The following is a 17,060-nucleotide window of genomic DNA, read 5'->3' on the forward strand; positions in this document are numbered from 1 at the left end:
ACGTGTCGGACACAGAGAACACATTTGCTGCAGCATTGATTTCCATATCAGCAGTTATCTTACCATATTATGTTATGTTTTAAAATGGTGATTTATACACCTATGTTTTATATATGTATCCACTAAAATTGTATACAATTTTGGTCCAATGTACGAGTTGCCCTTAAAGTCCCATTGTACCAGAGGGCACCTATTTGCATACTTCATAATCATTAGGGATGCTGGCAACAATATGTTTTTCTCAGGTGGTTTAACCTCTTTAAGGCTGTAAACATGTTCATAAGTGAAGCCCACCACCAAGGCCAGTAGCAATTTATTGAGATAAAGCAGCTTTTACAAGAATGTGGCCAGTTAATTTTAAAGGATCCAATAATCTCATAAATGGCTAAATATGTCATGTAATATTCCAGAGCAAAACATGATCAATAGAAAGCGGATCTTTAATATTTAACAGTTAAGAAAACTAGAGTGAAACGAATACCAACAAATGGGATTTTTTGTGTTCCCTGTAAATGCAAAGCTTGACATACAAAACAGAACATAGACAATATATTCATACATCATGGGCTATAGATACTTTCCTTAAAGCGGGAGTCCACCGGGACTCCGCGTTTTTTTTTTTTTTTTTAAAGCCAGCAGCTACAAATACTGCAGCTGCTGACTTTTAAATAGTGACACTTACCTGTCCAGCGCGCCCGCGATGTCGGCACCCGAAGCCGATCGCTCGCTCGTCTGGCGGGTCCTGCCGCCGCCATCTTGGGTATGGGAATCAGGAAATGGAGCCTTTCGGCTTCATTTCCCGGTTCCCTACTGCGCATGCGCGAGCCGCGCGGCGCAATCCGGACGGTCCCCGCTGCGAGTTTCCCAGCAGGCAGTGGGGCACTTGCTGAAGGGGGCGGGCGCTTGCGGAAAGGGGCGTAACGTACGCCCCTTTCCGCAAAGAGCTAGCCCGGAAGTGGGTGCAGTTACCTGGATTATCCAGGTAACTGCACCCCCCTCCCCCCTGAAAGGTGGCGATTGTGGCGCCGGAGGGGGGGGGGGGATTCCGATGAGCGGAGGTCCATTTTAGGGTGGACCTCCGCTTTAAGGTGATTAGACAGTGGCAAGCTTTTGGAGGATGCCTTCCTTATAAACCCCACCACATTTAGATTCCTCAGTTTTGTAGTGGAAAATGCAGAGTAAACCTAGGAAAGGAAGGAAGGATGGAGTCCTGCACTGTACTCCAAGATATTGAACAGGCAGTTAAAAACACTTTCAGTTGAACAAGTACAGGACACGGGCAACATATTTATACACCGTATGATGTCCCCAAGCACTGAGCATGAACGGAGAGAAACTAGGCAAACAGAACTGTCCAAAGACAGACAAAAAAAACAAAAAACAAAAAAAACTGCGTGATGCTGTGAAAACCTTTTGATCAAAAGCTGCATCTGTAGAAGATTGGATAGCCTCTTGACTTTGATAAAGGACCAGATGACAGCCTTACACAGTTGGGCTACAGAGGCTTGGTGTCAAAATGCCCAGGAAACACCCACCAATGTGGTCAAATGGGCATGTAACAGTGCCAGGGAAGGTTTTCACTAAAGTGCATAAGCAGGGTTCCCCCTGTGAGGTCCCGGGGAGGTGACAAAGGAATCCTGCCTCTGACTAAATCCAGGCAAGGTAGAGAATTCCTGTGGAAGCTTGGGATTAGAAGAAATACTGTTTTCCTTTCTTGCTCTATTTTGTGGAGCAGACAAGGCAGAATTTAACGTTTAAGGAAGGCATAAGTTAGCCTGAGCCAAGACCAAGAGGATAATTAGAGCATCCAAAGCCAGGGCTAGAGTTTCTGGCAAGAAACATAGGTAAGCTTGTTGTATCTGGAGTCCTCCATCTTTGGCATATCAGATTAAAAAGATCTGGATGAAGAGCCCATTCCCCCTTGGTCCAAGCTGTGGCAGCTGATATAATCTGCCTGTCAGGTAACCACTTCTGGGATGTGGACCGCAGAAATCGTTGGGATAGTTTGTCCATGATAGAATTTGGTTTCCCTCAAGGCAGCCAGATGCCTCGTGCCCCCTCTTGATGGCTGATATATGCCACCATGGTGGCAATGTCTGACTGTACCCAAAATTGCAGTCCCTTTGGATAACTTGGGATAACTTGACTGCTCTAAGCTCCAAGATGATGAGGATTGTTTCCTCTCTTCACCATGGGTCCCTGAATTACCTGCTGTAAGGACATTCTGATTGTGAGGAAGGAAAGATTTTCCCACTGTCCGAGCTGGAGTTGTGATCAACCAGGACAAGGAGGCTCTTGCTTGGTTAGGAGGAATGGGCACATTCAGGGAGGCAAGACAGTTCTGCTTTTTCAGAATGTTATGGAGATTTCCTAAGTGGAATTGAATGAAAGATACTGCCTCAAAGGAGTGCATTGGTCACATGAACTGGTTAAGTGCCTCACCAGAGGTCTACCTTGTAGATGCATACGTGTGAGATGCCTTTTACAGGCAGCTTAGGCCGCCCAAGCTTTTAGCCATAAGATTCTGTGCATATAAATAAAAAATTAGAGCAATTTTGGATATTTGTCTGATGTATTCCAAGGCATCTACAAATAAAGCAGAGCATAATGTAATTTCTGTAATAGCATGATCCCGAAAAACAGGGTTTATTCTTCGTTCCAGATCAGTTAGCTGCAGTTCATCATATGGAAATATCTGTGAAAGCTGGTTACAGGGCAGGGCCTGTCAGGTTAAAAAGCTATTCAGAGCATCTCAAATTTTCCATTAGAAAATTTTTTTCAAAGAAGAAACATCTTCAATAGGTAAAAATTAGATGTTTGTTTAGGGCAGAAACAGCAGGATGTTCAGTGATTGCAGTATTCTAGTCTGCAGCTCCTCAAGGTAATACATAAAGCCTGGCCTGTTAGTGGGCCCTGAGGACAGGGCTGATGACCACTGGACTAGAAGATTTAACTATAAACAAATTGAAGCTGAACTCCAACACACACTTTACAAGTTACAGGAAATAGTTTTCTGCCTTTTGGGATAAAGGTTTTACATAACTAAAAAGAGCTGATCATTGTAAGAACCTGTCAGTGTTAAATGGCTAGTCTCATCCTTATAACTGATACATTAGCAACGCAACTTGTTCTGTTTTCAACTGGTGATCCAGCCAGTGTTTTTCAAAAGAAGAAAAATGCAGACATCACAAGCAAGAATGGGAAGCTCTATTATAATAAATGTTTGCTTTTGGGTTTAATACCACTTTAGTACGTATGTTACGTGAAACTGCCTCTTTAACATACTGACTCAATGTGGAAGAGAAATCATGCGCAGCTTTCTCCAACATTGCCTTAACATCCTCTTCATTTCCTTCCGATTCTTTGTCCTCTGGGACCAGCATATTGGTGTTCCAACTGCAGATAAACTGGAGTAGGAGAAGAGGTGGGTATTTTGCAGCCATGTGCAAAGTTGGCTGTATTAAAGTAATTGTAAGGCTATTTATTTATTTTTTATAACTAGTCATACTTACCTGCTCTGTGCAATAATTTCAAACAGAGCAGCACTGATCCCCCTCCTTCTGTGGGCCCGTTGCCACTCTTTGCCATATGCCACCATAGGTAGATATTCCCCGTGGCAGTCCTGCAAAGAATCCTCATGTTGATAAGGATGGGAGGAAGCGCTAGAATATATTATAAGGGCTCTAGGAAGAAGTGGCGTTAAAGTGTGTGACCAGTGCCATGATGGAACACCTAGTCATCCACCTAAAACGGAACTTTGTATACCCACAAAAAGGTCTTCAGGGACTGGGTTCCATAGCGATGGACCATGAGCCTTAACCTGTATATCATCCTGCGGCTAATGCAAAGTGGAGCATCAAGTGTCAAGGTAGGAAACCCATGCAGTATCTGGTGCCTGAAGCAACATTACAAGCACCACCACAGCGTGGAGTCCAGCTATGGCTCCCAAGGTTTTACTGAGGTTGCACTGATCCGGATACAGTAAGACAGTGAGGGGTGACTGAAGAAATCCAGGAGAATTAAGTAAAGATAAAACTAGTAAAGACAATAAAAAAAAAATTAAAAAAATAGAATTCACAGAGTGGGTAGGAGTTACAGGGAAGGTGCCCATGATGTCTAGCATGTAAGGTTGCCAAGCGAAAACATGTAAAAAAAAAATAATAATAATAATAATCTCACAGGCACTGGCAAACAAGTTCCTGCTCAATGAAGGAAAAGGAAAAAAATCTGCTCACTCTGAGACTGCTTGCCACTTCTGTTCTTGGTCTACATCATTTAAAGCTAGGCTGAGGCACACAGAACTTCTTAGCAACTGAACCTCTATACACTTTTGAAGTTCTCTAGGGTCTGGGCTGAGCATATTTGAAAGCAGTTTCTTCATATCTAAAAAACAAAAAGGAACATATTTTCTTTTTTCCATTATAGTATGACACTGTCATGCATTTTACAAAATATTTCCAAATGCTACTCTCACCCAGCACACAGGCTGTATTAAATGTCACCCTATATACTGTACTGGTTGTGTTAAGAGACCAAGACAAAAAAGGAGGGAATAGTTTTTACAGGCAGAATACACAAGGGCCTCAAAGTCTGACATCAGGGAGAGCAAGACTATGCAAATATAGTCAAGCTCATTTATATGCAAGTAAAAATAAAAGCAGACCATAAGAACACACAAAATGAAGTACTAGCTCATAAATACCTAAAACATCAAGTATGTAAATGTCCAGTTCTAAAATATCACATCCATGAAGGCATTCACAGAATGTAGGAATAGATGTAAAATCACTTAGTCAATCTCAGCTCTATACATGACATTTGAGGCCAAATGGTGATCTAATGCAGTAAAAATCAATCATTAAACAGTTTTCCTGAATGCAAAGTAGCCAGCATAAAACAAATCAGAACTACTGTACTACGTACTTGAAAGTAAAACAATGGGTCACTGGTTAACAGTAAGCCCTTGTACACACGGTCGGACATTCTGACAACCAAATCCGTTGGATTTTGTCCGAAACTGTTGCAGACACACGGTCGGACAAACTTGTTGGAAAATCCGATTGTAGATAACGTGATGACGTTAGTTCGTCACGACGGGACTACGTTCAGGCTAGTAGCCAATAGCTTTGGTCTAGGAATTTGAGCTGAGCATGCGTGGCACTTTGTCCGTCGGAGTAGGCTACACATGATCAGAGTAAGTCCGATCGGAGCATGTTGTCGGAAAATTTTATAGACAAGTTGCAAAAACTTGGTCCGTCGTATATTCCAATTGAAACAGTCCGACCAATGCGGTCCGATCGGACACATTCCGTCGGAATCTCCGATCGTGTATACAAGGGCTAAGCCATTCTCCCGCTTTATGTCGCCTGTGGATGGGTTGTTCAGCTTTGAAATCCGCTATAGAATGACAACCCACCAATGTCCTCACTTTATGGCTGGTGAGCTTTATGTGTCTGCCGATCTCAAACAACTGGGTATGCAGAACACACCTGTAGCACTAGGTCTATAGGTGTGTTCTGCATACCCAGTTGGGTGAGCTCATAGGCCATAGATTGGGGGCATTGGTGGGCTGTCATTTTATTGCAGATTCATAATACTGCTGTTCCCCAAACCATAAATTGTATCCACAGGCCAGAGGGAGGGGAGGATGATTTACTCAGCCAGTGTTCCTGATTTTACTTCCAAGCAGGAGATGTTATTGTTTTATGGGAACAGCTTTGCATTCAATAATTGTTTTGCAATTGATTTTTAATAAATTTGATCACCTCAAATTTGGTTTAAATGTCATGTAGAGCGGTTTGAATCACTGATTTGATCTTTGCAGTCTATAATTGCCTTCTTGGCTAGGATTTTTTTTAGAAATGGATATTTGATAACTGGATGGATTTAAATATGGTTACTGCACTTTTTTGTTTCTACTTTTATTATCCTCGGTTACAATTGCTGGTTCCTCTCTGGCAGAGCAGATTTGCAGTGCCAACATGCACGCAATTATGGCATCATGCACACTGTAAGCTATAAGTTGTTCTTTTTAATGCACTAGAACAAAATTGTTTTTTGTTTTGCCAAATTCGAAATTTCAGGGGGTGTAAAAGCACAAGCCAAACACACTTTTGGAAGAGACTAAAAAAGAAGTGTTCACCAATATATTTCCCAATACATTTTTAAGCATAGATTGTGTACCTTTAGTATCCATGCACACAGGTTTTTTTTTTATTTATTTTTTTTTTTTTAAGAGCTTAGAGGCAGTGAAAACAATCCAATGCCATGCGTCTAGAGTTCTAGCAGAAAAAATGCTTGGCGCTTCTAAATGCACGTGTGTTTAACACTTGAGCGTTAATGCATTTCAATGCCCAGAATAAATTATTGTGGCCAATAAAATAAACGTCCAAGCGATTGATGCCTGTAAATGTGCCTAAATGAGTTACATACAAGTGTCAGGTGTTTTTTCTGCCAAAACACTGCTCCCAGGAGGAAAGTACTCTCAAGGAGAGTTGGTAAAACGTTCTATGTGCATGGGGCTTTATAGTTTAGGAAAAAAATAAACATTTAGGATTGTAGCAATATTAGTTATAAATATGCATTGAAGAGGTGGTGTAATACTTATTGAGTGCTCGGAGTACCTATTTTTTCCTTTGAGCCACCATTTATCAGATTTAAATTTTCTCCAGGAAGCAACTCTAGCTGCTCTGCACATTCATGAAATTCACCAAATTCAAAACTGCTCAACGCCCTGCGAAAACAAAGAAAAAAAAACAAGGTTAAAGTTCAGGCACTGCAAAATATTTGTATTCTGGATTAGCTTGAAGAGTAGGCAGTAAAAAAAACAAAAAACAAACATGACTATCATGCAACTAAAACCATTTTGCCCATAAATTCTTGTAGCCAAAAAGTTCCACCTGGAGGATTAGTAAATGCCTTCCATGTGCAGGAATGTATTGTAAATTATAGGACAATCACACTACAACATTTTTGGTCACTGTATAGCTAGACCATCAACCGCAATAAAACTAAGACAGCTTTTCCATGCATCTGTCAAAAAACTGACATTAGGTCTACAGTACATTGCATAAGTACATTTACAAATGAGCTTTTTGTCTGTAGGCTGAAGTGAAAGCCAGAAGCATACATTTTAAAACAGCGGTGAGCTTGTTTTAACGCTGACTGTCATGTAGAATAGGACATGTCCATAGCAGCTAAAGGGATACTAAACTCCGATTTGAATATATATATATATATATATATATATATATATATATATATATATATATATATATATATATATATATACTCATTATGTATATTTAACTCAAAAAAGTACTTTTTATTGCGCGCAGCCCGTTCCAAATCTCCAAATTCTTTTTTGCTAATGTGACTCATCCTCCCATTAGAAAGTGGCTATGTTCGTTCTCCATGGTGCCACTGTGTGTAGGAACATAGCCAGCCTCTCCTGCTCACTCAAGAGGGACTAAAAAAAAAAAACAGGATTTGTAGTGTGCAAAGAGAAGTGTACGATAGCAACTAACATGCACTTCAAAATATTATTCAATCCAAAAATGTTCTTATGCAAAAGTGCAAAATATTATATTTGTAAAGTGCAAAGTTCATAAATTACTAAACTACTCCTGTGCAAACAGTTCATGCGTGCCAATGACCCACACTGGATAGCTCAATCCTGACGGCGCAGTGCTCAGACATTCACCGTTGTGACACCTTCACCATAAATCAGATGAGGGCTTACCAGACCACCAGCAATCTTCCTTACTCAGAAATATCATTCAGAGCTTATTAGGATCTCTGGTCCTCAGATGGAAATCTGGAAATGCTCCCCCGCCAGCCTCATAGCGTTCCCCTTATGGTGACAAGATAATCCAGGTCACAGTCTCAGGTAGGATAGATGAATCCTCAGAGTTAAAATGGGTAAAAAACAGAGACTGCTCATGATGTAGTATGGTCTCAAACGTTTTATTTTAGAATCAGTGCACTTACATAGAAAACAAAGATGCTGCTGGCTGTAAATTTTTCCACCATAGCCAGTGCTATCCTTCAGTCATAAAATCAAAAAAGCATCTGTGCAGCAGTGTGTGCGCATCGTTTCGTTATATACAACGTCATCACGGGTACGCCCACACACTTACGGCTGCACAATTGTCCTGGGAAAGGAAAAGCTCCACCATAGGTTAACTGAAAAAAAACAAAACCCTAAACCCATTGGAACATGTGAAACCCTAGGCGACTGGTGCATACTGTGTCAGCTTGACAAGGTACTAAATCAACTGAATAGGGATTTTATTATTGGTGCATACTGTGTCCGCTGATAAGAAACTGGTAAGATAAACCATGTACCATGTTAAACGTGGTTTATCTAACCAGTTCCTTGTCAGCCGACTTATTAGTTCCTTGTCAGCTGACAGTATGCACCAATCAGCAAATCCCTAGTCATCTAATTCCTTGCCAGCTGACAGTGTAACCAAGTGCACCAATTACCTAGGGTTCCACATCTTCCAATGGATGTAGGGGCATTTTGTGTATACACCCCCCCGTTCTGGCCGATATACAACTATGACTGTTCATGGAAGCGTGTTGACCTGCCGTAGTATAATTTAGGCAAAGAAGGTGTATAAAACACCAGAAGGAAATTGGGACTTTATTTGAAGCCCCGGACAGCAATGAATATAATTGGATGAATAAAAAGGAATTTTATTGAAGGACTTGGTAAAAGATATATCTATAAATATTGATAACAATGGTACAAATTGTATAAATATATAGACTGAGGCATGGTAATGCAGTCACAGTACAATACATAATAACAATAATATGCTATACAGTATATTGAAGACAATAATAATCTCACATGATATAAAGCATTCAATTCCTTGATTCATCCAAAACAATACAATATATGCAATGGTTCATCTATTACTTGCGGGGCATCTGGTCTCATTGAGCCTGGAAAAGTAGAAGATAGATACAAGATGGTACATAATTTTGTGAAGTCTTGATAATGATAAAAACATCTGGACGCTTGTCCTTCATGCACTTCACATTCCTCCTTGTTCAACTTGTCCCTGTTGCCCTCTCTTTACCCTCCCCTTTTTTTTCTCCTTTCAGTCCCCCCTTTTTTCTTCTCTTTTTTTTCTTTTCTGCTTCCCACCGCTTTCTTGCCCCCCATCTTTCCCTTCCCCCTGTTCCCTTATTACCCTCCCCCCTGTTCCCTTATTACCCTCCCCCCTTTTCTCCATCCCCCTTTCCTACCTTCCCTCCCTTCTCCCTCCCTCTTCCATTTGTTTACACACTCCCGATCTTACACTATCGCATCACACTTCACACACTCCCTATTTTATATTTTTTTTCCCCCCTAGTTTGCCTTTGACTGCCGGGCCGCTTTGGGTATCGCCTCTTCCCGGTCCGCAAGACTTTCCACCTCAGCTCCCAATTGAAGCCATGTCCGGATTGCTCTTCCTGCCCCATTACCAAATGGGCACCGCATTAGACCTTAACAAGTTTAAGTTGTGGGGTTGATACCCCTCACCTTATTCTGCCTTCCCTAATTATTACCATTTTTCTTTTACAATTATGTTAAATCTTTCAGATTATTACACGCGTTTTCTCCTGATGAGTGGCACTAAAGCCACGAAACGCGTTGAGCTACCGACTGCCGTGTTTTTATCATTATCAAGACTTCACAAAATTATGTACCATCTTGTATCCATCTTCTACTTTTCCAGGCTCAATGAGGCCATAGGCCCCGCAAGTAATAGATGAACCATTGCATATATTGTATTGTTTTGGATGAATCAAGGAATTGAATGCTTTATATCATGTGAGATTATTATTGTCTTCAATATACTGTATAGCATATTATTGTTATTATGTATTGTACTGTGACTGCATTACCATGCCTCAGTCTATATATTTATACCATTGTTATCAATATTTATAGATATATCTTTTACCTAGTCCTTCAATAAAATTCCTTTTTATTCATCCAATTATATTCATTGCTGTCCGGTGCTTCAAATAAAGTCCCAATTTCCTTCTGGTGTTTTATACACCTTCTTTGCCTAATGTATATGGGATGGATATTCATGATCTTACCAGACCACGATATCAATTAAAGTCCCTAGGGATGGTGACACATGACTTTACCCTGTCATGTTTTCCTCAAAGTCCCTATCTTTTTCCTTATGGGGTGCCGTAGTATAATGACGGCGGCTGGTCGGCAAGCGGTTAAAGTGCAGCTGTGACCGCACCCCCTGATGACATTCCATATAGCGAAATGATTGAAGGGACGATGCGCACAGGTGCTTTTTTTGAATTTCTGCTTTTTTTTGCAGAATAGCACTGGCTATGGTGGAGAGATTTACAGCCAGCAGCATCTTTGCTTTCTATGCAAGTGCACCGATTTTAAAATAAAACAGTCAAGACCATACTAGACCATGAGGAGTCTCCCTGTTTTTTACCCATTTTATTTGTGGTGTCATCCATCCATCCATCCCACCTGAGACAGTGAGCTGGATGATCTTCCTAAGATTGGATGGTTTGGTAAGCCCTCATCTGATTTATGGTGAAGGCGTCACAACGGTGAATGTCTGAGCACTGCACCGGCAGGATTGATCTATCTAGTGTGGGATATTGCCATGCATGAACTGTTTGCACAGGAGCACTTTAGTGATCAATTAACTTTGCACTTTACAAATATTTTGCACTTTTCCATGAGGACCTTTTTGGACTGAATAATATTTTGATTGGATTTTCTGTTCACTTTAAACGTTTTGCACATGGCAATTTTATTTAGCACTGCACTTTTAGGACATACATGTGTGAGTAACCTGGTATTTAGGTTTTAGTGCACAGATGCTGCATTTACTTTTGATAACACACTAGCACTTTTTTTTTTTATATATAGAACATGCACTGTTGGATCCAAAACAAATGGTCACTGTAAACTCCCAAACACAGGGGCAGAAAATTATAGGAAGAAGTGATTTAATGAAAGACAGATTACAGTGCCATACAGTGGATACCTATAGATTTTAGAGAACAAGGATATTGTTATTGTTGATATAGTGTCATTTTTAAGGGTTAACGTTTATGTCCAGCCTTCGTTTGATGTGTTGGAGGGGCCTTGAATGGAACTGAGCAATTGGAAGAGGCCACCATGAGACCCAGAACGCTCACAAAGTATCTCAGAATGACACCTCTGATTTCCAGGCCCGGGTGCAATATCAGTTTTCTGAAAGAAAGACTTGTCTAGACTGTCTAGCATGAGACCCAAGCACCCCAGGCAAAGGAAGATTTGAGAGCGAGTCTTTTTGGAAACGGACTACCCAACAGAAGGCATGAAATATCTGAATAGTCCTGTGGTAGGAGGGAATGCGTGTGGAAAATAATTTTGTATTAAAGTAACAGTGTCATAGAAGTGTCATCCCAGTATGATTAGTATAGAGGGAAAGGAGAATATAGTTGGGACGTTAGATACACCATGTACACTCAAATATGAACAAGCAAAATAATTTTTATATAAAAAAACCCACAATGTTATACAATTTTAAAATATTAGAAAAACGCAGCACCAACATAGCTGCCTAAAATGCATCACAGTAGACAGTGCACTAGTCCTCAATGTGGGTCTATGCGTTTTACATTTTCAGGACCACGTAGATGTACTGCAAGAGAAGACCGTTTTTGATAATCATCAAAAACCAGTCCCGATAAAAGGGGCAATCATGCAGAGTAATAAGGGAAGAGTCGTTGGTCCAATAGTAGCCTACCGGCCCATGAGAGGGTAACACTGCAGGGATAAAGGTGATATACGGTCACTTTTGGTAAGGCAAGAGAGGAGCTCCAGAAAGAGAAAAAGAAACCCCTTAAAATCAATATTCTCAACGTCGACTACTGATAAACGAGATGGGTTAGTATCAAACTAAAGTGCCTGGACAACAAAAAGGGGCCAGATATCCCTAAAGATGGCTGTCTAAGATGTATAGCATACAATGAAATCCAGGGATTGAAAGCCTAAGGCAGCAAGGTGCATAGTTACTTAGTAGGTTAGGTTGAAAAAAACGTCCAACCTATGTGTGTGATTATATGTCAGTATTACATTGTATATCCCTGTATGTTGGGGTCGTTCAGGTGCTTATCTAATAGTTTCTTGAAACTATCAATGCCCCTCGCTGAGACCACCGCCTGTGGAAGGGAATTCCACATCCTTGCCGCTCTTACAGTAAAGAACCCTCTACGTAGTTTAAGGTTAAACCTCGTATTCTCATTTTAGACTCCTTTCACACCACACCGCCCTTTGCGTCGGCGGTAAAATGCCGCTATTTTTAGCGGCGTTCTACCACCAGATTTGTGGCGCATTTCGGCCACTAGCTGGGAGCTTTTACCCCCGCTAGCGGCCGCAAAAGGGTCAAAACCGCTGGCAATACGCCGCAATAGCGGCGCTTTGCCGGCGGCATTACAGCGCTGCCCCATTGATTTCAATGGGGAGCAGTGGTGGAGAAACGGTAAACACACCGCTCCTGCACCGCTCCAAAGAAGCTGCTGGCAGGACTTTTTTCTGACGTCGTGCCAGCGCACCGCTGTAGTGTGAAAGCCCTCGGGGCTTTCACACTACACACAATGGTACAGCTTCTTAAGGACGGATTGCAGGTGCCATTTCTAACGCTATAGCGCCTGCAAAATGCCCTGGTGTGAAAGGGGTGTTAATGAGTGCCCACGAGTCTTGTTAAACTCCCTTTCGCAAAAAAGTTTTATCCCTATTGTTGGGTCACCAGTATGGTATTTGTACATTGAAATCATATCCCCTCTCAAGCATCTTCTCCAGAGAGAATAAGTTCAGTGTGCACAACCTTTCCTCATAACCAATATCCTCCAGACCCGTTATCAGCTTTGTTGACCTTCTTTGTACTCGCTCCATTTCCAGTACATCCTTCCTGAGGACTGGTGCCCAGAACTGGACAGCATATTCCAGGTGCGGCCGGACCAGAGTCTTGTAGAGTGGGAGAATTATTTGATCTCTGGAATTGCTCTCCTTTTTAACCTACCTGGCGGTATGATTATTTCAGATTTTAGGTGCTGAAAGCGGTGCCATTATTTTGCATGGAAATTTGGCATTTTATATTGTAGGCCTGTAATTCTTAGAAATAATTCACTTAAATCCGTCCAAACAAGAGTCTAATAGACATCTCGGGTATGATAAAATTTGTAATACAAAAAATCATAAATAAATATATATACATTATATATATATATATATATATATATATATATATATATATATATATATATAAAACTATAAATTATAACAAATAATAAAAATGATTAAAAAATGTAATCGAAACAAAAATCACAGAAATTTGCTCAGTTGCAGAATTGTCGCTGTCATTACTTTTAGTGTTTGATAACGAATTTCCCCACGAATTACTATCGCTCAATTCTGCAAGCGATTCTAATTATCGTTGTTTTCTAGCTGGTATAAAAGCACTTTTGATGTAAATGGACATTTTTTGGTTGCCATGGACAATCTCCAGTTTCCTGGCATACAGAATATTATTTATAATATAAAACTGCATGCAGGACACTGGACAAAGCACTAGGAACAAAAGGGATGTGTAATTTTATTATACAGTACTGTAATTTGTAAGATTACAGTATACTCTACACTATTTTTTACTTTTTGAATTTGGTGCCAAACACCGTCCCTGTGCGTCGCAACGCTCGCAGGGAACGGAGCTCGGCACTGACAGATCGAGTGAGACATGGCGGCTCGCTGATCACAGCGGGGAGACATCGCTGGATTCAGGGGACAAGGTAAGTAAAACCCTACATGGATCCTGCGATGCAAACCCGAGTCTGGCTCGGGAAAACCGCTTACGGTACTGAAATCTCACCCCGAACCAAACAGACTGGGGAATACTGCCAGGGAAGTTAATGCATGCCAATATTCTGTTTGCTTTGTTAGCAGCAGCTTGGCATTGCATGCCATAGCTGAGCCCATCATCTACTAGGACCCCCAGGGTCCTTTACCATCCTAGATTCCCCCAGAGGTTCTCCCACCAGTGTATAGATTGCATTCCTATTTTTGCCACCCAAATGCATTATTTTAAATTTTTCTACATTGAACCTCATTTGCCATGTAGTTGCCCAGCCCATTAATTTGTTCAGCTCTTTTTGCAAGGTTTCCACATCCTGCAGAGAAGTTATTGCCCTGCTTAGCTTAGTATCGTCCGCAAATACAGAGATTGAACTGTTTACCCCATCCTCCAGGTTGTTTATGAACAAATTAAATAGGAGTGGTCCCAGCACAGAACCCTGGGGGACCCCACTAGCCACCCCTGACCATTCCAAGTACTGCCCATTTATCACCACCCTCTGAACTCACCCTTGTAGCCAGTTTTCAATCCATGTACTCAACTTATAGTCCATGTCAAGGAACCTTATTTTGTTCAGTAAACGTTTATGGGGAACTGTGCCAAATACTTTTGCAAAATCCAGATACACCACGTCTACGGGCCTTTCTTTATCTAGTTGGCAACTCACCTCCTCAGAGGATAGATTGGTTTGGCAAGAATGATTCTTCATGAATCCATGCTGATTACTGCCAATGACAAACGTTCTCATTACTAAAATCTTGTATATAGTCCCTTATCCCCGCCAAGGGTTTGCATACTATTGATGTTAGGCTAACTGGTCTAATTCCCAGGGATGTATTTTGGGCCGTTTTTAAATACTGGTGCTACATTGGCTTTTCTCCAATCAGCTGGTACCATTCCAGTCAGTAGACTGTCAGTAAAAATTAGGAACAATGGTCTGCCAATTACTTGACTGAGTTTCCCCAAGTACCCTCGGGTGCAAGCCATCTGGTCCCGGTGATTTATTAATGTTAAGTTTCCCCAAGTCTAATTTTAATTCTGTCCTCTGTTAACAATGGAGATGCTTCCTGTGATATGTCTTGAGGATAAACACTGCAGTTTTGGTTACTGAAGCTCCCCAATTCCCTTGTGAAGACCGAGGAGAAGAATAAATTCAATACCTTTGTCATCTCCCTATCCTTTGTAACCAGGTGTCCTTCTGCATTCTTTATTGGGGCAATATGGTCTGTCCTCCGTTTTTTACTATTTACATACTTAAAGAATTTCTTGGGATTTTTTTTGCTCTCCTCCGCATGCGTCTTTCATGTTCCATCTTAGCCATCCTTATTGCACTCTTTTTAAGTCTGAATGCTGCCGATCTCTCAACCTTGCTTTTATATGCATTTTTACATTGGAGTTAAGCCATCCAGGACTTTTGTTCACTCTTTTAAATTACCCAATGGGGTGCATTTGCTAATGCCCTTATATAATATGCTCTTAAAGCAAACCCATCTCTTTTCCACGTTTTGTTCCTAAGATTTTATCCCAATTTATGCCTTCTAGTAAAGTTCGTAGTTTAGGGAAGTTGGCTCTTTTGAAATTCAGTGTCTTTGTATTCCCCTTATTTTTCCCAATTCTGTGATTTATACAGAAGCCAATTGACCTGTGGTCACTGTTTCCTAAACTGCCCGTGTTTCCACATCTGTGATAAGGCATGTATTGTTGGTAATCAGTAGATACAGTAACGCTTTATTTCTAGTTGGTGCATCTACCATCTGACCCATAAAATTGTCCTGCAAGACATTTACAAAGTGGCAAGCCCTAGATGAATGCACGTTCCTTCTGCCCAGTCTATGTCTGGAGAATTAAAATCCCCCATTATGACAACACTTCCCATCCTTGCTGCTAATCCAAATTGTTATAGCAGATCAGTCTCCCCTTGCTCCCTCAGGTTAGGGGGCCTATAGCATACTCCCAGTATTGTCCCCTTAGCTTCATTTCTCTGAAGCTCTACCCATAAGGATTCCACCTCCACCCTAGCACCGTTAGTGATGTCATCTCTCACATTCACTTATACATTATTCTTGATATATAGGCATACACCCCCGCCCCCCCCCCCCCATCCCCTTTTTTTACCCTCACCATCATTTCAATAAAGTGTATACCCTTGAATATATGCCAGCCAATCATGAGAGCTGAACCAGGTCTCTGAAATTCCCACAGAATCCAAATCCTCCTTGTACAATAGTATCTTTAGTTAACCCATCTTGTCTGTCAGGCTCCTGGCATTGAACATGCCATGTAGTGTAGACCGGTCACATATCCTCTTATTGGGAGTTCAGAGACTGCAACTAGCACTTGCTACTATACTTACCTTGGGTTTATGTGCTTTGTTCAACCTACCACTAATGACCCCAATACTACCCTCTGGAATATGTTCTGCGCTTACTATCCCTACATCTGCACCCTCCCCCCCCATCACCTAGTTTAAAAAAACCCTCTAACTTTTTGGCTATCTTCATTCCCAGCTCATCTGCACCCTCATTTAGGTGCAGTCCATCCCTATATATAATATAGTACCGGTTATCGACTGAGAAGTCAGCGCAGTCCTCCAGGAACCCAAACCCCTCCTTACTGCACCAGCTCTTCAGCCACTTGTTTAGTTCCCCAATATCCCTCTGCCTTTCTGGTGTGGCTCGATGTATCAGTAGTATTCCTGAGACCACTACCTTGGAAGTGCTTTTCCTCAATTTAGCTCCCAAGTCCCTAAAATTGTTTTTTTAGCACACGCCATCTACCTCTGACTGTCCACCAGATCCGCGACGTGCTGAACCCGAGTGCCCAGCAGACAACATACTGTTCGAAGCTTCAGGTCTTTGTTACAGATTGGCCTCTCTGTCCTAAGAATTGAGCCCCCTACCACCAGAATCTCTTTCCTTCCCCTTCACTTCACCCCACTCTCACTGGAGGAGTTCCCCTGGCAGCTAGGAGAGTCTATCAGCTCCAGCAGTGCTGGTCCCTGACTGGGATCACCAAAGTCACTCAATGGAGAATACTTACTGGGACGATCCATCCCTGGATTGGCCTCCCTGGCACTTACCCCTCTACTGTCACCCATCTACTCAATGTGCTTACATTTTGCACAGCAGTATTCACCCTTGATCGGATGATCAAGGAATGCATGCATGCCGCAAGATGTAC

The 17,060-nt window shown here is 41.5% G+C and overlaps 1 protein-coding gene across 1 annotated transcript in view; it reads right to left on the reverse strand.

The window, feature by feature from the left end:
- Positions 1–17,060, reverse strand: part of SMG1 (SMG1 nonsense mediated mRNA decay associated PI3K related kinase) — a gene marked incomplete in the record, with an annotated part of 420,057 nt that overhangs the window by 237,518 nt on the left and 165,479 nt on the right. The window contains 2 exon segments of the mRNA XM_077448938.1: positions 4,236–4,383; positions 6,624–6,733. Coding sequence (XP_077305064.1) covers positions 4,236–4,383; positions 6,624–6,733 — 258 coding nt within the window.

Source organism: Lithobates pipiens, unplaced genomic scaffold, assembly GCF_037356315.1.
Source record: "Lithobates pipiens isolate NorthernLeopardFrog02 unplaced genomic scaffold, aLitPip1_a1.2 Scaffold_22, whole genome shotgun sequence".
In the NCBI taxonomy this organism is placed as follows: domain Eukaryota; kingdom Metazoa; phylum Chordata; class Amphibia; order Anura; family Ranidae; genus Lithobates; species Lithobates pipiens.